At 40.4% G+C, this 22,624-nt stretch overlaps 2 protein-coding genes across 2 annotated transcripts in view; one reads left to right on the top strand and one right to left on the bottom strand.

Annotated features, from left to right (window-relative positions):
- The window catches only part of LOC138202331 (caskin-2-like), a 49,677-nt gene extending 31,772 nt beyond the window's left edge, over positions 1 to 17,905 (top strand). The window contains exons 6-20 of the mRNA XM_069156266.1: positions 1,345 to 1,478; positions 1,971 to 2,079; positions 2,306 to 2,414; positions 2,551 to 2,645; positions 4,589 to 4,706; positions 7,375 to 7,503; positions 8,857 to 8,984; positions 9,163 to 9,244; positions 11,112 to 11,185; positions 11,274 to 11,384; positions 12,354 to 12,455; positions 12,559 to 12,697; positions 13,017 to 15,269; positions 15,411 to 15,648; positions 15,782 to 17,905. Coding sequence (XP_069012367.1) covers positions 1,345 to 1,478; positions 1,971 to 2,079; positions 2,306 to 2,414; positions 2,551 to 2,645; positions 4,589 to 4,706; positions 7,375 to 7,503; positions 8,857 to 8,984; positions 9,163 to 9,244; positions 11,112 to 11,185; positions 11,274 to 11,384; positions 12,354 to 12,455; positions 12,559 to 12,697; positions 13,017 to 15,269; positions 15,411 to 15,648; positions 15,782 to 15,878 — 3,918 coding nt within the window. The 3' untranslated portion in view covers positions 15,879 to 17,905. The remainder of the gene's footprint in view (positions 1 to 1,344; positions 1,479 to 1,970; positions 2,080 to 2,305; positions 2,415 to 2,550; positions 2,646 to 4,588; positions 4,707 to 7,374; positions 7,504 to 8,856; positions 8,985 to 9,162; positions 9,245 to 11,111; positions 11,186 to 11,273; positions 11,385 to 12,353; positions 12,456 to 12,558; positions 12,698 to 13,016; positions 15,270 to 15,410; positions 15,649 to 15,781) is intronic.
- Positions 17,906 to 18,188: 283 nt separating this feature from the next.
- Positions 18,189 to 22,624, bottom strand: part of nherf1a (NHERF family PDZ scaffold protein 1a) — a 29,914-nt gene continuing 25,478 nt past the window's right edge. Inside the window, exons 5-6 of the mRNA XM_069156267.1 lie at positions 19,061 to 19,165; positions 18,189 to 18,976 (exon numbers count right to left, since the gene is read on the bottom strand). Coding sequence (XP_069012368.1) covers positions 18,815 to 18,976; positions 19,061 to 19,165 — 267 coding nt within the window. The 3' untranslated portion in view covers positions 18,189 to 18,814. The remainder of the gene's footprint in view (positions 18,977 to 19,060; positions 19,166 to 22,624) is intronic.

Consider the following 22,624-nt stretch of genomic DNA (forward strand, 5'->3'; position numbering starts at 1 on the left):
ATTTTTGTCATTGAAAAATAAAACTTAATTTTTTTTGAACGACAGACTGAACCTCCCTGTGCATAGATTTGTGTCATTCGTGTAGTCATTGCAATTTAATTATTTGCACACGAAAACACCCAGTTTTGCCCTATTTTGGATGAAATTGGTCTTTATTAAACACGTACCACGGCTTAGACGTGAAGTGTGGGAACACATCCCCTGTTTGTTAACGGTGCATTTTGCAATAATTCAATCCCATTATGTAATACCACTGTGTACATAAGGAGGCGATAGTGAGTCACTGTAGTGTCCAGGCAGTCTTCCCTCAGTTTGGTCTTACACCACACACTGTAAATAAAAGTGGACGGAGCTACCATGTCAGAAAAATGAGGCCAACGTAGAAGTGCCTTAAGCTGCAATACAACCGAGTGCCTGAGGTTGGCTCCAAGAAAGCCTTTGACTCCAGACTCCCATTCAACATGTCAATAATTTTTTTCCACTAGTCATGTGTCAGTGTTAGCTAAAGTCTCTCCTTTTTATTCGTTTTTTCGCATTTTAACTGAAAATAATCCGTCACTAATTAGAAAATAGGCCTTCAGGATTTTCTGAAACACACTTCACATCATTATGCTGCTGTGAGTCCACTGACCTATAAGCTGTAAGCTGACAGTCATTTATGGTCACCTGTTGGTCTGCTCCTGATGGAATACACTAGTTCCTCTTCCTCTCAAGTTGGGCTGGGCGCAGACCGACACAGCATTGACTCTATCTCATCTTTTCATACTAAGTGGTTACAAGACGGGAAGTGGCTGAACTACCTGGTTAGCATGCTAAGCCCAGTAGACATCTGTGCACCACAACACATACAAATCTCCACAATGTCAACACTGCTATTTTCTCACATTCTGTGGGTAATTTTAGTTCATTTTAGAATTTGGAACCTGAAACTCTTGTTCATGTACATATCACCCCTTTAAATGGTCCCTGGTCTGGTTTGGGTTTGCAGTTTATCTGTGAAAGAATAGAAGGCTTTGGGCTGTTTTTTGTCACACACACAGACTTTGTGAGTGTGTGTGTGTGTGTGTGTGTGTGTGTGTCTGTGTGTCTGTGTGTTTGTGTCTGTGTGTTTCAGTCATTGTCAGTCTGTTGTATCTTTAGACAGCTGTTGATTGGATAAGCCTCTCTGTGTGCCAGTTTAACCCTTTACTGTGCAATATAAGTCATCATTTACATTATTATTTCAGTATATTTTTTACCTCAGAACCTCAGCTAGTTTGGCTTTGCATATATACATTATTTATGTATTACTAATGCTATAATTCCTGTCCTGATTCTGCCAGCTAACACTTGATGTCTCTTTAGGTGGCTCAGCTGCTGCTGAGCAGTAATTTGGTGGCAACGCTGTTAGAAGGAGAGGGAGGGAATAACAGCCTCGACTCTCAAGCCACCACCCCTCTTCACCTGGCTGCAAGGAATGGACATAAAGACATCATAAAGTAGGAGAACATTAAGGATTGTTGAAATACATTGTATTTTTATCTATCATGCATCCTTTCATCATCTTTCCTGCAGTTTCTGTTTACCACGGCCTTTGCTTCTACTGCTACTGTTGCTACTACTAGTACTACTGTTGAGGAAGCAACTGTTACTGTTACATCTACATATAGCCGTTGCTACTCATACAGTTGTTACCACAGCTATTTCAACTTTCTAGTACAACCCCAATTCCAAAGAAGTTGGGACGCTGTGAAAAATGTTAATAAAAACAGAATGCAATGATTTGCAAATCACATTAACCAATATAAAATAAACAAGGCCTTCCCTAAAAAAGACATTGTCTGGATGGTAGCATATGCTGCTCCACAACCTGTATATATTCATGGTTCCTTCCGAGATGTGCAAGCTATGGGTAGCTTGCACAAATAAGTTTTTCTGAGCTTTGGCTTTGGCCTTTCATGCGAGTTTCTGATTCTGATTTGATTGCCTAGGTTGCTGCTCAAAGCCGGCATTGACGTCAACAGAGCAACCAAAGGGGGGACGTCCCTGCATGAGGCTGCCCTCTATGGCAAAACAGAAGTCGTGCGGTTGCTGCTTGATGTAAGCAAAGACGACAAGTATCATGTCTGTCCAACTAATGTGGGATTTAAAGGGTTATGTTTTTGTACAAAGAGTGCAGATAGAAAGACATTGCTGAAAGCTAACACAAATTTACATCCCACTTTCACTCGCTGTGTGTTATTCTTTAATTAGAGGAGGGTTGCGGGAGGATCTGCTGTAAAAGTGCACCTCACCCACAGTTGTCTCCTGTTGTGTTTGTGTGTAGGCGGGCATCAATGTGAACCAGCACAATACGTACAACCAGACTGCTCTGGACATCGTCAACCAGTTCACTACCTCCAAAGCCAGCAGGGAGATCAAACAGCTCCTCAGAGGTTGGTAGCTCTTGAAAGGTTTTTTGATACAGAACTTTGATGCTTTTGTGAAATTTGGATGTTTGTTTAAAATAGGCGGTTTGAACACTGGGGGAGAGGTCGCTACATGACGGTATTCTATCTTTGCTCTTTGCAGAGGCATCAAGTTCTCTCCAAGTCAGAGCAGTGAAGGACTACTGGAATCTCCACGACCCCACTGCCCTTAACTTCCGGGCTGGAGATATTATAATGGTATTTGTTTTTGTCTTTCACTGTTCTTTTGAGAAAGAAAAAGTTCACTTTTATGGCTGTCTAACAAGTCATGGCTTCACTTTGCAGTCCTGATTGCAGCTTCATGTTCGTGTGACTACAGGTGCAAATGTTATTAACAAGTTTAATGTAGTCAAACTGCCTGCATGTGGCTGTAAGAGGAAAAATGAACCCCAGATTGTCCAAAAGGATGGTGGTGATGCTCGACAAAGAACCAAGGAAAACTTCCAAATAGATCTAAGCTGAATTCCAGGGTCTAGGTACATCGGTATCCGACTGCTACATGCATTGTTTTTGTAACGCAGTAGGCTTTAGCTTTTTGGTAAGTAACATCAGCTCTTGGCCTTTCCAGATGTTCAAGTTAGCCATTCCATGTGCACTAATGCACACGGGCTTGTTTATGCCCTATCCATCCATCCATCCATCCATCCATCAATTTGCAGCTGTAAATACCAGGCATTATAGTCAGCAATACCTGTTTCAAAACAAATGCTGTTTTCCAATGGAGGTAGTAGTGAGATGTGCAAAGATTACGAAGATTCACGAAACGGACACTCTTAGATTATTCTAGTTTTGGTTTTCAAAATAAAAGCTAAAAAAAAATGAATATTTTATTGGAATTCAGATCTATATTTGAAGGAAACAATCTGTTTCCACAGGACACTTTCACTTTAAATTATAGTAATGCTGTATGTGTGAGGCATTTAGGGTCCTTTGTAAATTATAGCATCTAATGATAGTCTGGCTTTGCGGTGTTTCTGTAAATTGTGGAAAATAATTTGGATTTCATTCTCCCTTTCTAAACTTCTACACTGCTGAGTCTCTGCATGCCACCCAAACACTGCAGTGCTACTTACAATGTTAGCTTTCTCTTGCCTAGTTGAACTTTTGCTAAGTATTGTGTGATGTCGACCCACAAAAACACAACATGAGTTTGATGGTCCTGCCAGGTGAAGTTGATCCCTTGAACTTACTTTGGATCAACTCTGCACATTATGCAGGTTTTGACAGAGGGAAAGCTGTGATTGGTCATGTGTTCAACCATGTTTTTTTTGGTCACGGATCTGTGTGTGCTAGAGAAAAATGTATTAGTGAATAACTCAGAATGTCATGGTCATGGGACGGATGAGTGATGCAAATGGAAAACACCTCAGAAAACTAAAAGAAAAAAACCCTACCTGTTTGGATTGCTCTGAATGTTTCATTTCAAGGAAATGACTGTAATTCTGGTCATATACAGGCATAGCATGTTATATTACTCTATTTCACAGTTACTCCTGTAAAATAACTGAGATTTTATACCTTCTTAGAGATGAAGAGAAATCACAGGCAGTGTAAGGATTATATGATGAAGACCTCTGCATGAGCGAAGTCTTGTTCGGATTTGAATGGGATGTTGTCTGGGTAATTAAGTGTACTTTGAGCAGGAGACCACAGCATAGAAGCAGGCACATACTTGCTGCTGTCACTGTCTTATTAGCAGCTTACATGAACACTTGTTCATGCTTTTTCATGTATTTATGTGCTTACTGCTGTGTACTTTGATATCTTTATAGGAGATATTGCAACTTTCTTAGATTCCTGTTTCGACTTGTGTGCTGTTGTGTGATATCCTGTCACAAAGCAGAGGTGCTTGTTTTTGTTCTCTCAAGATATTTTGTTCACACTTACTATGGATAGACAGTGTATTTCCAGCTCATTGGTGCCTTCATTATGGTCTTAAATGCATGCCCGGAAGAGTTACACACGACATGCATACTTATTGTTAAGGCAAAATGGTTAGACACAAAATCCACCAAGTTTCTTTCTTTTTCTTTTTGCTTTAAACAAACCACTCAGTCTTCAGACCAATGGTTCATTTGTAAGTCGTTGTTTATGTTGCATAGTCGAGCTGAAGTGTGCTGTTGGTTTGTGTGTGGTGTCAGGTCCTGGACCAGCACTCAGATGGCCGGTGGAAAGGTCACATCCACGACACCCAGCTGGGGACGGACCGGGTGGGCTTCTTTCCTCCTTCAGTGGTGGAGGTCCTCAGCAGGAGAACAGGTAGACAAAGCAGCTCTCACACATCTGCATAAACTCAGATTATCAGTAGTGGAAAGAAGGTATATTTATGCAAGCCATATTTACGTAAATACTGCACTTAAGTACTGTTTTACTGCTATGCCACTGCATATTTCCACATTTGACAGCCATAGGAAATAGCTTCTTTGCCAATAAAGAAACTACATGCAAAACATTGTGGTCTTATTAACAATTACCCAACATTATATGAAATAGTTAAAATTGTCTCAACCTCAACCAGATTAAATTTAACATGCTACTTTACTGGTTAATGTATCAATAACAACAATACAGTAATATCATCAAGTAACAGTCGAAAATGGGCCCTTCTATATTATCAGCATGTTCACTTTTGATTCTTTAAGAACATTTTACTGATGATAAGTCTGTATTTTTTATTAAGTAACATTTCAGATGCAGTACTTTTACTTGTAAATGTGGTGCACATTACACCTTATAAATTTGCTCTGACAAATGTGTTAGAAAACATTGTTCCATGTACAATGTACGTTTAATATTCACCCTTTTTTTTTTTTTTTTTTTTTTTTTTTAGCTCTGTTTTAATCTCAATCAGTCAATGCTATGAAAATGATCTGGCTCTTAAAGTTTAGGCTCATGTGTTTACAAGGTACCTTCAAACTTTGTCTGCGGTTTGGTTTTTGTAGAGTGCAGGTGGTTTACCAGATAGCTTTTTCAATGAAAACAGCTGCCTGTTGCTCCAGGCAACCAGGCTCTCATCAACCGTAAGGTTGATGAGAGCTGTGGGACTGAAGCAAAACAGTAAAGTTGTGGGCAGTAAAACCAAAATAATGAGCTGAAAGGGGCTAAAATGCCATCTAGAGCTGAGAGGAACTGCAAAGTCAGGTGATAATTCCCTCTCACATTCACATTATAGTCATTTGTTCCATAAAAATGTTTTAAGCAAGATTGCTCTCAAAACCTTTCTTGCATAATAAAAACACAAAAATATCTTTATAGCTGCATGGCTGTTTTACTCTCGCGAATGATAATACAGTTGTTGTGCTGTCAGTTCCTTGTTTACTTACAGGAACTGATATAAAGTGTATGCAAAATAAAACAAGGTTCTCTTCTCTCCTCTAGTAAAAAACCCCAGCAGCAGTCATATTTCTGCCGCTGTTAAATGTCTGGATATAGGAAACACTGTACATAGCCTAAAATGAAGCTCCAACGTATAGGTTGCTGTGTACATTTAACTTGGGGGTGTCCAAAGGTACCTCATTTATGCACATTTTTGGCCAAGTTTACCCAGCCAGGCTCACCGTCTATTACAGTTCCGTGTTAGAGAATTTATTCACAAACATGTGATCCGATTAAAAAAAAAAAAAAAAACATCGTTGAAAAAAAGTGCTGTTAAAAATCTGTCACTTTAATCACTAAGTGACTGGGAGCACTGCAGGATAAATGTTTTATATATTATACTTTTACTATTAGAAGTTCCTTTCAGGGTCAGATTAAATTTGTTAAATCGGGGGCCCTGATTTTAAAGATTGGAGTTAAAATGGCTTGTTTGACTCAGGGCAATAGTTATATTGGTACTAGCAATATATCTCGACAATTGTACAAAAGCAGGATCTGTCATGTTGGCCTGATGATTACTGAACGGGTTCAGAAACTTTTAAATCATCTGATTTAATCCCTGTGAAGAAAAGGAATATGAGCCTTGTGCTTGTTTTGCAGCTGTAAAGACATTGACATTCACACAGTTGGATGATGGCAGTGAAATGTCCAATAACAACAGACACAGTTGCTTACGCACGCACTGAAACACTCCATTTCTAGGTCCTCAATAAGCCCGACCCACACCAACCACACACACACGCACGCACGCACGCACGCACGCACGCACGCACACACACACACACACACACACACACACACACACACACACACACACACACACACACTAGACACACATTAATAGGATTACTACAGCCAGATTGCAAAGTGTCAGATCAGTGCTCGAGCCCTCACAGTCTACGCTGGGATATTGTGTGTGTGTGTGTGTGTGTGTGTGCGCGCGTGCGTGTGTGTGTCTGTCTGTGTGTGTGTGTGTGTGTGTGTGTTTATCTGTGTCTGCTCATGCTTGAGGGAGAAGAGACAAGAGAGAGAGAGAGTTAGTTGGTGACAGGCTATTTGCTTATGAGGCAAACTCAGTTGTATGTGTGTGTGTGTGTGTGTGTGTGTGTGTGTGTGTGTGTGTGTGTGTGTGTGTGTGTGTGTGTGTGTGTGTGTGTGTGTGTGTGTGTGTGTGCACGTGTATGTATGTGTATTAATGTGTGTGAGCTCTGTGATAAATGTCCACGGTGTCAGCAACCATGGACCAACAACACACAAAGGAAACTAAGCCCTCTCAGCACTGCTAGTGATCTTCCACTCCCATTCAGCAGCCTCTTATGTAACTCCGCGGAGGATTTACAGTACATTTTTCCCCTTTTTTTTTAGCTGTTGTTCCGAATACTCACTGAACTAGAATACATTATAATGTTCATAAGACTTCTTGAGAATTCACTTCACTCTTAAAGGATGTTCCCATGCACTTTAAACTGGCAACACACATGCATGTACATCATCTACTTTTCCTTCACTCATGCATGCCCACCTCAACCCAAACCTGTCTCCCTGACCCTAGGAGGCACTCTCTCACGCCAAAACCCAGTGCCTGGCCAACGGCAACACTTTGCATCAAGAGCTCCCCCTTCAGGCCACAACCATGTCCCTCAGACTGACGACTCTTGCATCCTTGGCTATGATCCTGCAGGTACACACACAGACACACTCACCAACTCTTCCCCCCTTGTTTTACCACGTGATACATTCATGTCCTACCAAGCGAGACAAGTAAGGGCCCGATGACAGGTGGCAGTGAGGTTTTACATCTCTGTCCAAAGGCTCATCATCTCCTTTCCCTCCCAAACAGCACCCAGTCTCTCCCCTGGTGCTCGGTGAACGCTTGATAGGTCGTGTCCCAGCTCTGCAGTGAGCGTGTGTCTAAAGTGTGTGTGTTTGTTAGGTGCTCCATCGGGCAATCAGCTCTCAGCCCCACCTAGTCCTGTTAGCCCCACTCAGGACATTTGGGTCCTCAGGAGCTCTCCCACTGGTAAGAGTGTGTGGTCCCAAACACCTGTTAACCTCCCCCGCCCCCACCCGACTACCCCAATTCCCCGACCCTGTGTGAACCTGTAGACCAGTACCACTCTGCCATTCTGACAAGCCGGGCCTCTTTAAGAAAGCTTATTACCATCTTTCCCCCCTTTATATCCAAAAAGCCTTGACCTTCCTATGCCCCCCCTTTAAATCCCATGCTCTTTATTTCTATTTGGTAAATGTGGAGCAAATGACGGGTGGCGATTAGCCTAGCTTAGCACAAAGCTCACGAATTTACATGTATTTGTTTAATCTGTACACAAACGGATATATATTGCATAAAATGATGGACGACTGCCCTGATGGTTAAACAGGAAATTCACGATGTTGTTACAATTCTGTTAATGTATGGGTTAAAGAATGAGGAGAGCTAGTCCCATTAAGTTTCTCTCATAAACAGTGCTACGTCACATAACTCACAGCTGTGGAACATTTATCACTGATATCATCACAAATCAGGAGTGAAGAAGATGAACTGCTGTGTCAGAAAAGATCTGATCCTTAATAGGCATTGCAAGCCTGTGTACTTAACCTCATGGCTGAAGACAACTACGACATCAATTCTGTTACGCGGGCCACTAACAACTCACAGAAGCTAAAGATAATGCGGTTTTCTGTTGGTGAGCTTCAGAGATGTTGACAGGCACGTACCAGAAATCTGAACAGAGATGCATGTTCATTGGTGAGCTTTTATGCAGTTTAGCTAATCGCCTCCTAAACCTAGCTCTATACTTGCACACGAACATGAAATTGTTATTGATATTCTCACGTAACTGCATAGAAAAAAAATAAGTAGATTTCCAAAAATTTCAAACCAATCCTTCAAGAATAAATATGAGTCACTAATGACTTTTTTTCAGAGTACTGAGACCATACTTTAACTTCCAGTTTACCAGCTCTGAAATTCTATTTAATTTAACACTACGATTTCTTTCTGTTTTGTTTCGCTTTCTTTCTCATTTCTCAGGTGACAGACACAGTGTTGGCAGCGCCGGCAGTGTGGGCAGCAGTCGCAGTGCCGGTAGCGGCCAGAGCTCAGAGAGTGGCCACAAACAGAATGAAACTCCGAATCGCCACAACGCTGATAGTGCCAAGGTCAGATCAGCTCCGGAACTCCCGCTGAAAAAAGAGGAAATAGGATATTCCTCAGATTTTACCACGAGTGCAACTTGGTTAACTGATTTGATGATGTCTGATTATTGTCAATAGTATACTTTAGTAATTCAAGAGATTCAGTGGAGTCACTTCACCTTCTTTCATGTTTTCTGTGTAGCTGGCTCCATCTGCTGGTGAATCAGGAGACCATATCCATGGTACAGGAGCAGACCACAGCAAACAAGTTGAGGGATCCACAGGTTAGTCAGCAAATTAAACTAATGCTGTCTCATGACTCTGGTTAACAACAATTCTATTCATTCTGATGTTAGATCTTTTTTATCTTTCTCAGTTTATTTGTTCAACAGAGAAGGAGGGCAGGGATTTTCAGAATTAAGAAATAGTTTGAGTAAACATAATGTAATAATGTTGTGGGAAAAAAGTTTGAGGAAAGCATCCTAATATTTGGTTCAGAAGGAGAATAAAATGTTGGTTTGTATGCACGCTGTGATTATTTATTGGGTTGATCAATTTATACTTAGCACTATAACTGCTACAAGTGCTTTTTAGTGATTTATTCTAAAAGTAATTTGCAAAAAAAAAAAAATTATTATTATTTTTTTTTTTTATTGTACACAAATTTCTGACTTTATTTTCAAAGTATTACAGATTATTTTCCCATTACATTATAACTTTCTTCTAAATATTTGACTTTGTTCTCAAAGTATTGTGGATTTGTTGCCGAGTTTGTTTTCTCAAATTATTTCTACTTTTTCTATTTTCTTTCAAAATTAGATTAAAAAAATGTAACAATTATCTGTAAAAAATTTTTTATGAATGACAAAAACACATTTTTATGTGCTTATAGTCATATTGACAATGACACTTGGAAGATTTCACTATTATTGTGATCATTTCACTATTAGATTAGTGTTTATAAACCACCCCGTACATTTCAGGGTTAACAAAAAGATATGAGAAAGGTATTAAAAGGACCTGAGACTAAAAATGTCTTTTGTCTTCAATATCACTTTTGCAAGGATCACTTCAACCAAACTACAGGAGAGCATACTTTCTTACGTGATATCTATCTATCTAACACATGGAACTGGAAAATGGTATTTTAAAAATTCGTTAGCAATATCTCCTTCCAGAAACAGCATCCTGATTACTTCAGATAATGTACAATCCCTTCCACTTTAAAATGACAAGAGTTTATATGTGTGTGTTTGGAACTGTGCTCGTAAACTGTGATAAATTGTTAGATCCAGTCAGGAGAGATTTTTTTTAAAAGAACAGGAAGAAAACTCGGAAGCAATTATAACGTTGGGCTCGGGGTCAGAAAAGGATGTGAAGCCTGAGAAAAAGGGAGGAAAAGTGTATCCCTCAGGATTTTGTGGTAATGTGTTATGACTAAGAAAAATGAGTCCGGAGTGTTTTAAGATCAGGTACCCTCAGTGTAGGAAAGAGCGCTACCGCAGGTCGTTTGTTCCGATGGCTGTTAGACTTTTCAATATATTGCAATATATAATATATATTGCACTGTTCATCTCATTTCATTTCATAGCACCGGACACTTTTTTCCATTAATCCCAAACTGTATTTATTTATTTTTATTTCATTTAATTTGGTTTTTTTGTGCATATAGTCTGTGTGTGTATTTATTCTAAAATACACATTTTTTTATATGTCTTATTTCTTATATCTTATACGCATTTGTAAATTTTTTTCATATTGTGTGCACTTTTTTGGTTTTCTTTGCTGCTGTAACAACCGAATTTCCCCACTGTGGGATTAATAAAGTCAAATCTAATCTAATCTATCTAGATTACACACTTTCACTCACCTCGAGAGATCTAAGTCTACTACTCACCCAGACAGCTGCTTGGAGAAGACTGATTCATGACTTGACTATTGCAGACTGTATTGATTACTTGCTATTATTTTTTTGATATTTTCAACACTTTTGCCATTACTTGTGTCATTACACATACCAGATACTGGCTATTAAGTCTTTGATCTGTCTTGTTTTTCTTCCCAAAAGTTTCTTCTTGTTTCCTCCAGTCGCTCACAATAAAACATAACAGAGGTTGTTGTCCTATAGAAATGATGATGTGTGTTTTTTAGGTGGTTCCCGTCACCACATTAACAGTACTCCTCCGAAAGGCTTTCTGAGACCACAGCAGCTTCTGGAGGGCAAGGTGAGTTGAGTATTAGGAGAAGGTATGTAGGTTTTGTGTGTATGTTTAATAAAGAAATTTCATAAATCTAGCCTCTCTTTGTCTTTAGGATTCTGAAGCCATTTACCAGTGGTTATGTGAATTCCAGTTGGAGCAGTACATATCCAGCTTCATCAGTGCAGGATATGATGTACCAACCATCAGTAGGATGACCCCTGAGGTGTGTGTATGTGTCTATGTGTGTGCATTTTTAGCATTCATAGATTATTGCCAAATGCATTTGAAACAGCAGTTATTACCTTATGAAATAAGACCAAGCAGTTTGTAGCCTCTGTCAGACTCCTCTGCTCGTCGTCAAAAAATGTGCGTCATTTACAGTACAAAATGGAAAAAGAGTGTGTCTCTCATTAGAACAAATACACCAAAAGATGTCTGTATTTTCTTACATGTGTATTATTCATGCATGGCACCATACATGCATGACAAGTCTTTCAACTCTGGTTTACTTGTAATCAAGTGAGTTCATTCACCAAGAACAAAATTACTTCAAGCCATGCCATCTTCATTCATTTTCTTCTTTTATGTGATGTTCTAGTATATAATGAGGAAGATTTAAACTCTAAGTCACAGAACCCATTGTATATTTGTCGCAATTAACCCTCTGGTGGCCACAACCATTATTTTGGCGGTTTCTGTGTAGCCAGCAGATATCCAAGACTTCCTTCTCTTGGCATCGATCGTTATTTTACGGCCTGATTAGCAACTTGAGGTGTGAAAATGAAGTTGAGTTGAAAGACAATATCTACATTCGCGAATAGCCAGTTTATACTCAGTTAACAGTTTAGAACCATGAAAATACAGCTAATAAAAAGCTGTATCATCAAACGATAATGATCATTCATTACAGAAAGTGCATTACGTCTCCTTTACCTTCTAAACGAACTGTTTACCGGCATGCAATCGAAGCCCCACTCAAATGTAATTGTTCAGTGCCACTTGGACTGCCAATGGTGTTTTTGTTCTCAAAATGTAGCAGAGAACTAACTGTAGCGCCAAGACATCAATGTTTTTACACTGAAATGTCCCGTTTATCTTTAGCAGACTATTTTGGATCATAGTTATTTGTGAGTAACACATTCTTTGTTTTGCTGATCACTCATTGGCTGTCGACATGTGTTTTGCTCTTCAGGATCTAACAGCTATCGGAGTGACCAAACCAGGCCACAGAAAGAAGATCTCAATGGAGATTGGCAAGCTGAGCATCCCTGAGTGGCTGCCGGATCACATTCCTGTGAGAAATCCTTTAGGATTTCCTACTCACCCTCTTGAAATGCAGCTATTTCTCTCAGATTCGTGTGAATATTTCCTGTGTCCGTGTGTGTTTGTTATTTCAGTTGGACCTGGGGGAGTGGCTAAGTATGATTGGATTGCCTCAGTACCAAAAGACACTCTGTGAAAATGGCTATGACTCCATCACTATTGTCAAGGACATCACCTGGGAGGACTTGCAGGAGATAGGCATCACCAAACTGGGTGAGAAATAAGATTTTGCCGTTGTCTGCTCGAGTTTTGGTTTTCAATCTTTTGCAAAGAATTCACAATTAACAATTAGCAAACAGGACATCTCATGGAATTGCTGTGAAAGTGCAGGCTACTTTATGGGAGAAAATGTTTGTTGATTACAAAGAGTAGACGTGTTTATCTGATATCTAAAGAGCCCATTGGGGAATTACATTTAATGGACTTATAATTGTGACTTTGGCAAGACTTTGGTAAGACACTCACTCTTGCTTTAAAGCAGTGTGAGTGTTTTAATAATAGATTATGATGAATGTGTGTCCGTGTGTTTCAGGCCATCAGAAGAAGCTTATGCTAGCTGTGAAGAGATTGTGTGACCTGCAGCGCTCTCGTAACCATGCCAACAGAACTGGGGGCGAAACTCTAAGACGAAAACCCCCTGCCGCTCTGGATCTGGTATCCATCGAACACATGCCAGCACATAATGTGCTTGCTCACATGCGTGTAAACACTCCTTCCAATGACTGCTGCCCCTCCCCTCACACTCCCAGGGCTCTCCTTTCCTTTCAGGACAGCGAGCTCAGCGCTGAATTGCAGAGTGCTATGATAGGCAAGGTGGGAGGAGGTGTCACAGAGGCCTTTGGCTTCAGGGACATGTCCTCTGCTGTAGTTCTAACCGCCATGTCAGTCAGTCAAGAGAGCATTGGCGTGCGTTCGAGGGGCTCAGGAAATTCTGGGAATTCAGGAAATTCAAATTCAGGATATTGTCAGGATCATCACCAAGCCGCACCATCTTCAGCCTCGACGTCCAGCCAGTCTGAAGAGAATGTCGGGGGTGGTGCTGGGGAGGAGGCAAAACGGGAAAGAAGTAGTCCTGAAAGCAGAAGTAGACAGAAGGAGATGTGGGAGCCCCAGAGTTTGTCTGCTACTCCTAACAAACTCTCATCCATCACACCTCCACTAACCCCCAGCAAAATGCCCAGCTTTTCTTACCCAGCATTCCCACCCACAGCCAAACACTTCCAGTCCCCTAACCGCCTCCACCAGTCTCACCATCACCCTCCCCCCTCACCGTCCTCTACATTCCAGCAGCCTTCCCAAACACAGAGGGCCTTCAGTTACCTCCAGACACAGGTAGGGGGCATCAACGGGGCTCCACGGATGCTCTCCAAGCCTTTACCTGGAGCAGTCGCTGTGCTGGGACCCCCACCACCTGATAAGGCCCAAAGGGGCCCACAAAAGAAGCGCGCCCAAAGCCTGACTCGGTATGCTCTGTCAGATGGTGAGCCAGACGAAGATGATGACCTCGTTCCTCCCAGTTCCTCTGCTTCCTCTGAGGCCATGCCATCCTATGCCACCCTGTCGCGTAGGCCGGGACGCGGCCACACGTGTGCCACAGGGGCCCAACGGCACATCAACCGCAGCCACTCATTCGCTGTGCGCTCCCGTCGCAAAGGCCCACCTCCACCACCACCCAAGAGGATGAGTTCGGTAAGCAGCAGCCCTGAACGTCAACCGGGAAATGGCAAAGTGGTCGAACCTGATGTGAAGGGAGCGGTGGCGATAGAGAGTGCCGGCAGCGTGCGGAGCATTGCAGCCCAGCTAGAGGGTAGCAGCAGCAGTCCATCCAGGAGGGTAGATATACCACCAACCCAAATCCCCGTTTCAGCTGTTTTCACCGCTATTTCCTCACCGATGCCTCTTAGATTTCCCTCCCACATCATCATACAGCACTCTAAACCTGTCCCTGCCTTAGGGCTTGGGGGCCTTAGGAGGGTAGAAAGTGAGGGGACAGAAGGAGACACGGGCAGACAAAGAGGTGGAAGTACAGAGGGAATATCTGAAGAGAAAGAGAAAGCAAGGAAAAATGAAAGAATATCAAAGAATACTACTGCATATCCAAAGCGCAGCTCAGGGGACAACCTACCTTTTGCTGAAGAGGGCAACCTTACTATCAAACAGCGACCCAGGATTGCAGTCATTACTCAAGCAGAAACTGAAGTCACGACTCCTTCTGACGGTCCAGTTCAGCCCCCGAACAGCCTGGAGCTCCCTGAGTTCAATCTGAAAGAGTCTGACACAGTGAAAAGACGGTACAAACCCAAGGACAAAGACACACTTACACCTGAGGAGCCTGCCCCTCCAAACAGAGACAACAACTACCTGCAAACCAACAGTCTCCACACACGTAATGATGTCAGCACACTAAATCACGAGGAAGCTCAAAGGCTGGGGAGTGTTTTCCAAAGAATGGGCTCATTGGGAAAAGGCCCAAAGCCCCAGGTGTTCGCAAAACCTTCCAGTCCTCTCAGACAACCACCAAATGTCAGACCGACAACCCCTCAAAAAACTGTTTCTTTAGTACAAGCTAGGGACCAAACGGCCATTCCTAAACTCACCAGTGTGCAGATTCACACAGTGTTCCCAAAGCAGGTTGCCGGCATGCACACCCAGACATGTATACCCAGTCCTAAATCTGTCAAGCATCCACAGACAGTCATGTCCACGCCTGAGAGTCCACAGAAAGCTGTTGCTTTGACTGTATCGAGACTCCTGCAGCCCTCCTCAGCCTCTGCATCATCAGCAGGTGATTGTAACCAAAATTTAAATGGTCAAAATTTGTCTTTGCACTACTTATCTGCGTATGATTCTTCTATTTCCATAACATTTCTTAACAATACAATTTTGTTTTTGCTGTCACAGTTACATGACACTTCTTGTTCCTCAGGATCAGATCTCAGCATGGTTCAGAGTGCTGCCTTTGCTGCTCCATTCTCCCCGGCACCGACATCTTGCTACCCCATCTCTGCACTGCCGGATGAGTCGGGGAAAGCAGGGGTAGCCCTGGCTGACGTGGCTGGTCTGGAGGTGTTGGCTCAGAAGAGACTGGAGGAAACCAGTACGTCACTGGAGGCTGCTCTCAAAGTAGTGGAGAACAGACTCGCACAAGACGAGAGTGTGGATAGGTAAGGCTCTCCCTCCTTCCACCCTTCCCTCTCCCCCCCCTTTATATATACTGTATATAGATATATACATATATATATATATAGTGTTAATACAACTGTTAGAATCAACTAACGCTGTCTGTCTGTTTCCTAGTGGCAGCAATACAGTTAAAGCAACAGGAAATATTCTGGACGACATCGGCAACATGTTTGACGACCTGGCTGACCAGCTGAATGCGATGTTGGAGTGACTTCAAAGCTTCTCTGTGGCAGACTGACAAAGTTCTTTTCTTAAGGGAGCAATAACCAGAAAACTGAGACTCAGATGCCAGAAAACAGGCTGGCGAGATAACCCCCTTTGATGGCAGGAAGAAAAGAGACGGTGGAAGCTTTGCACCTCCTCAGGACTCTGTAGTCATTGGAGGATTTTCCTGCGCAGCTTTTCCTGAATATTATTGAGTTGTTCAACATGAGCACTTCGCCTGAGGGAACACATCTGGGAATGGTACTGACAATAAAGAGTAGCTGCAAGACCAGCTTTCAGATGTCTGTTCTATTCTCACTCAAGGGAACAACAGTCAATTTTATTGACATTACTTGTAAATGTGTAGATAAGTCTTTGGTGGTACTGTGTATGTGTGTAGTCACATATCTTTATACTAAATATATTGACTTATGGCTATATTTATACTTATATATGTATGTTTTTTAACAAATGAAGTTTCTATTCAGCTATTCACTGTTTAAGTCATGTTAATTATTTTAAGGTGACTAAAAACTGCAATAAATTGTGAATCTGTGGAGTCTGGAGGGTTCCAAAAAATTTAAATCAGCTTATATAAGTGATTTAATACGACCAACATGAAGCAATATTTAGATTATTTTTTTGATTGGATATGGTTGGGAAAATGAGCTTGACCTTAAATAAATAGAGAATAGAGAAAACTGAATTGCTAATTGTTCAAATTAAAACTTTACTTTCGGTTTTATAACAATCGATTCTATTATTCCGGCATACTCCAGACTCTACAGAGAACAGGGACCTGTCAAACGATTAGACAAATTAGCCAGCTCATTTTAATGTAAACCTTTTTGATTTTTTATTGTTGTTGTGTTTTTCTAGATCTGGAGAACATATTCAGGATCATCATTGTTTCAACTGCGGTTGACAATTGTTTAACGGATTAAATGCGTGTCCTGGAATTGATTAATATTATTGCTATAATCAATGCAGCAGATAAATTTCCCTCCCAAAACATTTCTGGGAGAAAATTTGGGTAACAAAATGAGGGAGTTTTCATGTTTTTAAGATGTTAAAAAGGAAAGCATTGTGAATTGAAAAGGCAATTTTTTTTTTTCATGTTGGTTGGTCTGTTCTGTTTTGATTGGTCCCCTATAATTTTAATTACATTCCCAATTGAATTCTTGCAAAACATTAAAAGGAGAATGTGTACTGATGAAATTGTGTCTTTGCAGTGTGCATATACAGCAAATCTTTTAAGAAGTGTTTTTAGCAGTACAAGTTTTTATTGTGCACATTCAAAATGCATGTAAGAACTAGTGAAATTATACCTGATGCTAACATTCCTACCTAGCTACTGCTAGGGCCCGGGGTGAATAAAAACAGACTGCACAAAAAGTAAATTTAGGAAGAACGACTCATTTAAACGTTTGAAGAAATGTGGCAAACAGCTTTTGGGCATTTCTAGCAAAAATACAATTTCATAATAGGACTGATATACTCACTCCAACTCTGACTTGTGATATGCAAACTTTTCCTGATTAAGTTTGCACTGAACTTTAGATATTTTTTAAATGTAATTCCACACAGAACTTTATGATTTGCATGTTTCTGCTGTTTGTACTATACATCTAGTCTCAAAGCACGACAGATGTTTTACTGCAGCCTAGTAAGTAACATGTTCTTCTTCTCCTCCTTCTGTTGTTTATTTGTGGTTGGCAAACAGCTTGGAGGTGCATTACTGCTGGTAGTAATGAAGAAGAAGAAGGGCAGGTAAAAACAAGGGGAATAAGACAAAGCAATTTTTGCATTATCTATTAAATTGTTTTAATGTATTCATGACTTTTTAAAAATGTGAAAGCCATGACCCAGACTTAGTAGCTATGAGGCAGTGGCTAATTCACACATCCAGCAGACGCAGAGCAATATTCTGTTACCTGAATAAATATTTCACTGTTTATCAGCTGGTTGCAAATTGTTAGCCATGTGCATTGTTGGAGACTAACTTGTTACATATAACGGAGTTACATGATTAAATTACCCAAATAATGAATTGTCATCAGTTACTGTGAGAAATATGTAGTCAAATTAAAGTTACTAACAAAACATTTGGTGATTACAAAGGGGTTACATGTGAATATATTATTTTCTTTAAAAAGCATATATGTAGAATATAACATTCATACTGTTGCTATTTTCGCAGAGTAATAAGTACATCCTGCATATTTCTGCCAAAGCCCAAATGCAGATCAGGCCAGCTTCTAAATTCAAGCCATTTCAACAGAAAGTAGGAACTACACTTTCCTCAAGTCAGTCAATATAAAATGTTGCTCTTAAATCATTTATTCATTTATGTACAATCTTTAACAACATGAAAAAATAATCTGTCATTTCTTTGAATCAGATATCGGGACAGAAACCCCAGAGGAAAAGATGACTGGACAGACATGGAAGATACCAGAGTTTATATTATTCTAAAGCTTCACAACTCATTCAACAAGCTTAAGACTTTATAAGACAAAGACTTGTGCTGGTGGTTCATTCAGATAGTAATGAGAGAAAATTAACTTGATTTTATCCTATATTTCAAGATATTTATCAAAATCTACATTTCCTATTATTCTCCTTTTAATCTGAGAGACTGTATATCACTAGTACAACGTTCTTCTCTTTTTAATATATCAATATTAATTATTATGTGTGATGCTGACATTACAACTATCATTATAACATGAAAGACAGAAAGATGGTACAATCCTAATTAGAACAACAACAACAAATCATCATATAACACTGTTTAACATGGGAGTTTAAAATAAGCTGTGTCTTTTGTAGGCATTGTGAGAGTAGACATGCAGAGACCAGAGGATGATTATCTCTGAATTCTCCACTGGAGGGCAGCACAGGGCAGTCAGAAGACAACAGACATGACAACGATGATGTTGTTTATAAGTTGCTGAACAGTTCATTTCTCTTGCTCCAGTTCATGGGCGGGGCTTTCTTGGCTGATCGCTTCTGATGGGCTCTTTCTCTGGCCTGGGCCAGTGACATGCCCAGTTCCAGGCTGGCGGCTCCCGGGGCCTGCTCGGGCTCCAGGCCCATATCAACCTGGGAACACACACATATACATGATTATTCTCGCTGTGATGCAGAGCTTCAGGGGTATATCACATATTTCAGCGCACATACTACCTCTGGAGGTGGGAAGCTGCTAGTTACTGCTGGCAGGGAGGCGTTGGATGAGGCGCTGGAGGCCGAAGAGCTGACTGACACTTTAGAATTCATCTTAGCCGCTACCTGTCAAGCACATACCACACACTGACCTTAAAGTTTCTGTTTATCCAAATGACTAAACAGCATACGCTCATATGGGAGCCATTTTTCAGCCCCTCCTCAGAAGTAATCACACCTGAAAACACCTTCAGCTCAAAAAAATAGTAAATAGCAGTATTTACTATTTTTCCAGGAGATTTGTATTTCTTCCTCCTGCATTTCATCAGCTAAATGTGAAATTCAGCCTGTGTGGTAAGATGGAGGAGGTGGAAGATGTTTTGGTTGTTATGGAAACATATATATATATATAGACCTATTTAAGAACCAATAAGATAATAATAACTAATTAAAATCATCAGGACTGTTGTAGTGTCAGGTAAAGCATTACAGCTGTTTTCTTTTCAGCCCTGTGTTCACAACTTGTCAAATTGATGCTGGTATCCAGAATTAGCTATTACCAGTCCCTAACGTACCAATGGAAGTCCAGACAAGTATCACTTGACTTGATGTGATGAAAACATAAAAATGTGATGATTCTGACATGATTTTGGTCTGTTTGCCTCTAGTTTTTAGTTTGTGCCCTGTGTCACTTCCACCCATCAGAGCTCCTCTGTCTGTGGTTGCATTGGAATAGTCCATTTCACTCAGGAAGGTTCCTAACTGAGTGAAACAACCCCGAAGTATATAAGTGGAATATTAAGATGTTTGAATTCTAAAAATGCATAGGAAAGGTACCTTTCCTTTCATATCTCCTTCAGCAGGATGCACCGGACTGTCCCTCATTAAATATATGGACAGTTTTCCATGCCAGTATATTGTGCATTTTTAAACTAGTTCAAAATATTCAAAACATATTATGTCAGCATTGGAGATCATGTGTTTAAGAAACATGGCAGCTGCTTTGGGGTTATTGTGCTTTGTTATTTTTATTTTACTTGCTGCCACTTGGTGACATCATTAGAGAGCATAATGCGTGTTTCTAAAGTTATGCAGATGACACACAACTGTACATCACTGCTAAACCAGACGAGGATGCAGCTATGCGCTCCAGCAAAAAATGTTTTATGGCAATAAATAAATGGATGAGTAAAAAGAGTCCATCTTCTTAACATTGAAGTTTCATCTGGCAGACCCATGTCAGTAGTCAGAAGTGCAGTCGGATTTTTCTTTGTACCACAATTGTCTTTTCCTAAATTCCTATGAATTCTCCTTCACTTCTTACCTTGACATCATGACGCTTTTAACTGAGGCCAAGAAAAGTGTTTAGGAAAGGATTTAGGATGTCATTTTTTTTTTACTTTCCACCCGGTCTCTGCCTGCCACTCTCACCTCACCTTGAGCTCACAGCTTCAGAATTTTTTTTGAAACTTGTTGCAAGCATCAAATTCAGAATGAGCATATATTTTTCATAAACATTTAAACATTTGATATGTTGTCTTTTGTCTATTTTTTGGAAATGGGGTTGTTTATTGTACAGTGCCTTATCAGGAATTTCTTTCCTTCTTAATGTGTTTGAGACGATCATTTGTGTTGTCGAGGTGTTTTGTACAGCAAATAGCCCTATTCAACTGCTACAGTAGTTTTTTATGACAAAAACTGCAGAGGAATGGCAATCCATCATAACTTTGAGGCATGAATGTGAGTCAGTCTGGGACATTTCAAGAACTTGGAGAGTTTCTTCAAAATGCAGTCACCAAAACCATCAAACACTTTAATAAAACTGGCTCTGCTGAGAACCGGTCTTAGAGAGTGAGACCAAGAGCTCCCTCTGCTACAGTGGATAAGTTCATTAGAGTTACCAAACAAGGAAATCACCAGTTAACATGATTTCAGTTTAGAGCTCAGGAGACAAATCCCAACATAAATTATTGGGTGGTGACTGTAGCAATTCCACCATAAAGAACTGAAATCACAGCTTAGGGAAACCAAAAAGCAGAAGGAGAACTAGAAGAGACACAAAGGACATAAGACCTGAACACTGGTCTGATGAGTCCAAGATCTTTGTATTTTTGAGAAGCAGAAATAGTGAATGGATGATATTTGTATTTGTGGTTCCCACTGTGAGACATAGAGGAAGAACTGTGACAGTGTAGGGGGAACCTTATTGGTGATATTGTCAGAGATTAATTCAGAACACAAAAATGAATACTTTAACTGTAAAGCAAATGAGAGTTGAGGTGTTTTCCAGTAGGGGGTAGCAGACTGTGCAGCTTTAAAGACATTCTCATCTTATTATTTATAGACATTCTGACTCTACCAAGAAATCTCTGTTTGCATGTATGTACTAACATTTATTTGTCCTTTGCATGTCTCGACAACCATTCGTCTCATCTGCTTCAAACTTGGTGAGTGTATTCGAGATCCTGCTGTAAATACAATGTTTTCATATTTACAATAAAATATAAATAAGAACCAATAAGTATGACTATTGATAAAGAATCAAACTGATAAGAGTATGGACAAGATAAAAATAAAAAAAATAAAATAAAATCAAATGTTTTAATGTTACCCATCCCTACAACTGCCTTCTGATGTAAAAAAATTCTATGAAAATGCATAATTTTTTGGTCAGATATCTGTTGCCTACCTGTCCTGCTCTCCCTCCTCCCCCACCCACAACCCCAACACCCAAGCCTTCCAGAAGCCAAGTCCTTTAAACAGCAATAGCACAAGCCAGTCATGCTGCCTATTTTGAATGGTAACTTATGTTTGTTTTTTTCAACGCAACACGTTTTTTTTAATATTAATGAACTTTAATAAACAGGCAGCCGACGCTCTATGCAGCAGCAGATGACGGAGTCACACCGTGCAGCCGCAGTTCCAGAGAGCGTGTCTTCACCTACGTCCACAGGGAGCCATTCTCAAGAAAGTGTGTGGCAGATGGTCAAAATATTAACACGCATCCCTCCTCTTGATCTGCAGTGTGACTCACTTTTTGTATGACAAATTGGCTCCCAATTTGGAGGCTCTTCTAAAAATAACTTCAGGCTTCTGTAAGTGGTTTTGGACAAATACTTCAATATGCTGCATACAAGAGAACCTGTGGTGCAAGGCTTAATTCAGACAGTAGTATTTCGTTTTATACTAATGATACTAATGATGATTAAACCTCTTTAGTACAGAGTTTATCTGATCGGGAGTGTTTCAGGTAAATGGTTCGACCTGCTTTCAGGAGGCAAGAAGGTTCTGAGTTATTGTACATGTGGATAAATCAGACCCATCTGCTGATATGCACAAATTATCAAACACACACACACACACACACACACACACACACACACACACACACACACACACACACACACACACACACGTTTCAGATCAAAGATCACTGTGAGTATTTATGCTGAGTGCTGCATTATGGTAATAGCTCGTGAATTTGTGAATGTTGAATGTTTTGCTGCAGGAGAGTAAAATCTCCCTACTTGTAAGAGTGTGTGAACAGCACTTGTTAGTTATCTCATTAGCATAATCCTCAAATTA

The sequence above is a fragment of the Embiotoca jacksoni genome, unplaced genomic scaffold, assembly GCF_022577435.1.
Source record: "Embiotoca jacksoni isolate LCO1_2020_lvr unplaced genomic scaffold, fEmbJac1.0.p SCAF_20, whole genome shotgun sequence".
Classification (NCBI taxonomy): domain Eukaryota; kingdom Metazoa; phylum Chordata; class Actinopteri; family Embiotocidae; genus Embiotoca; species Embiotoca jacksoni.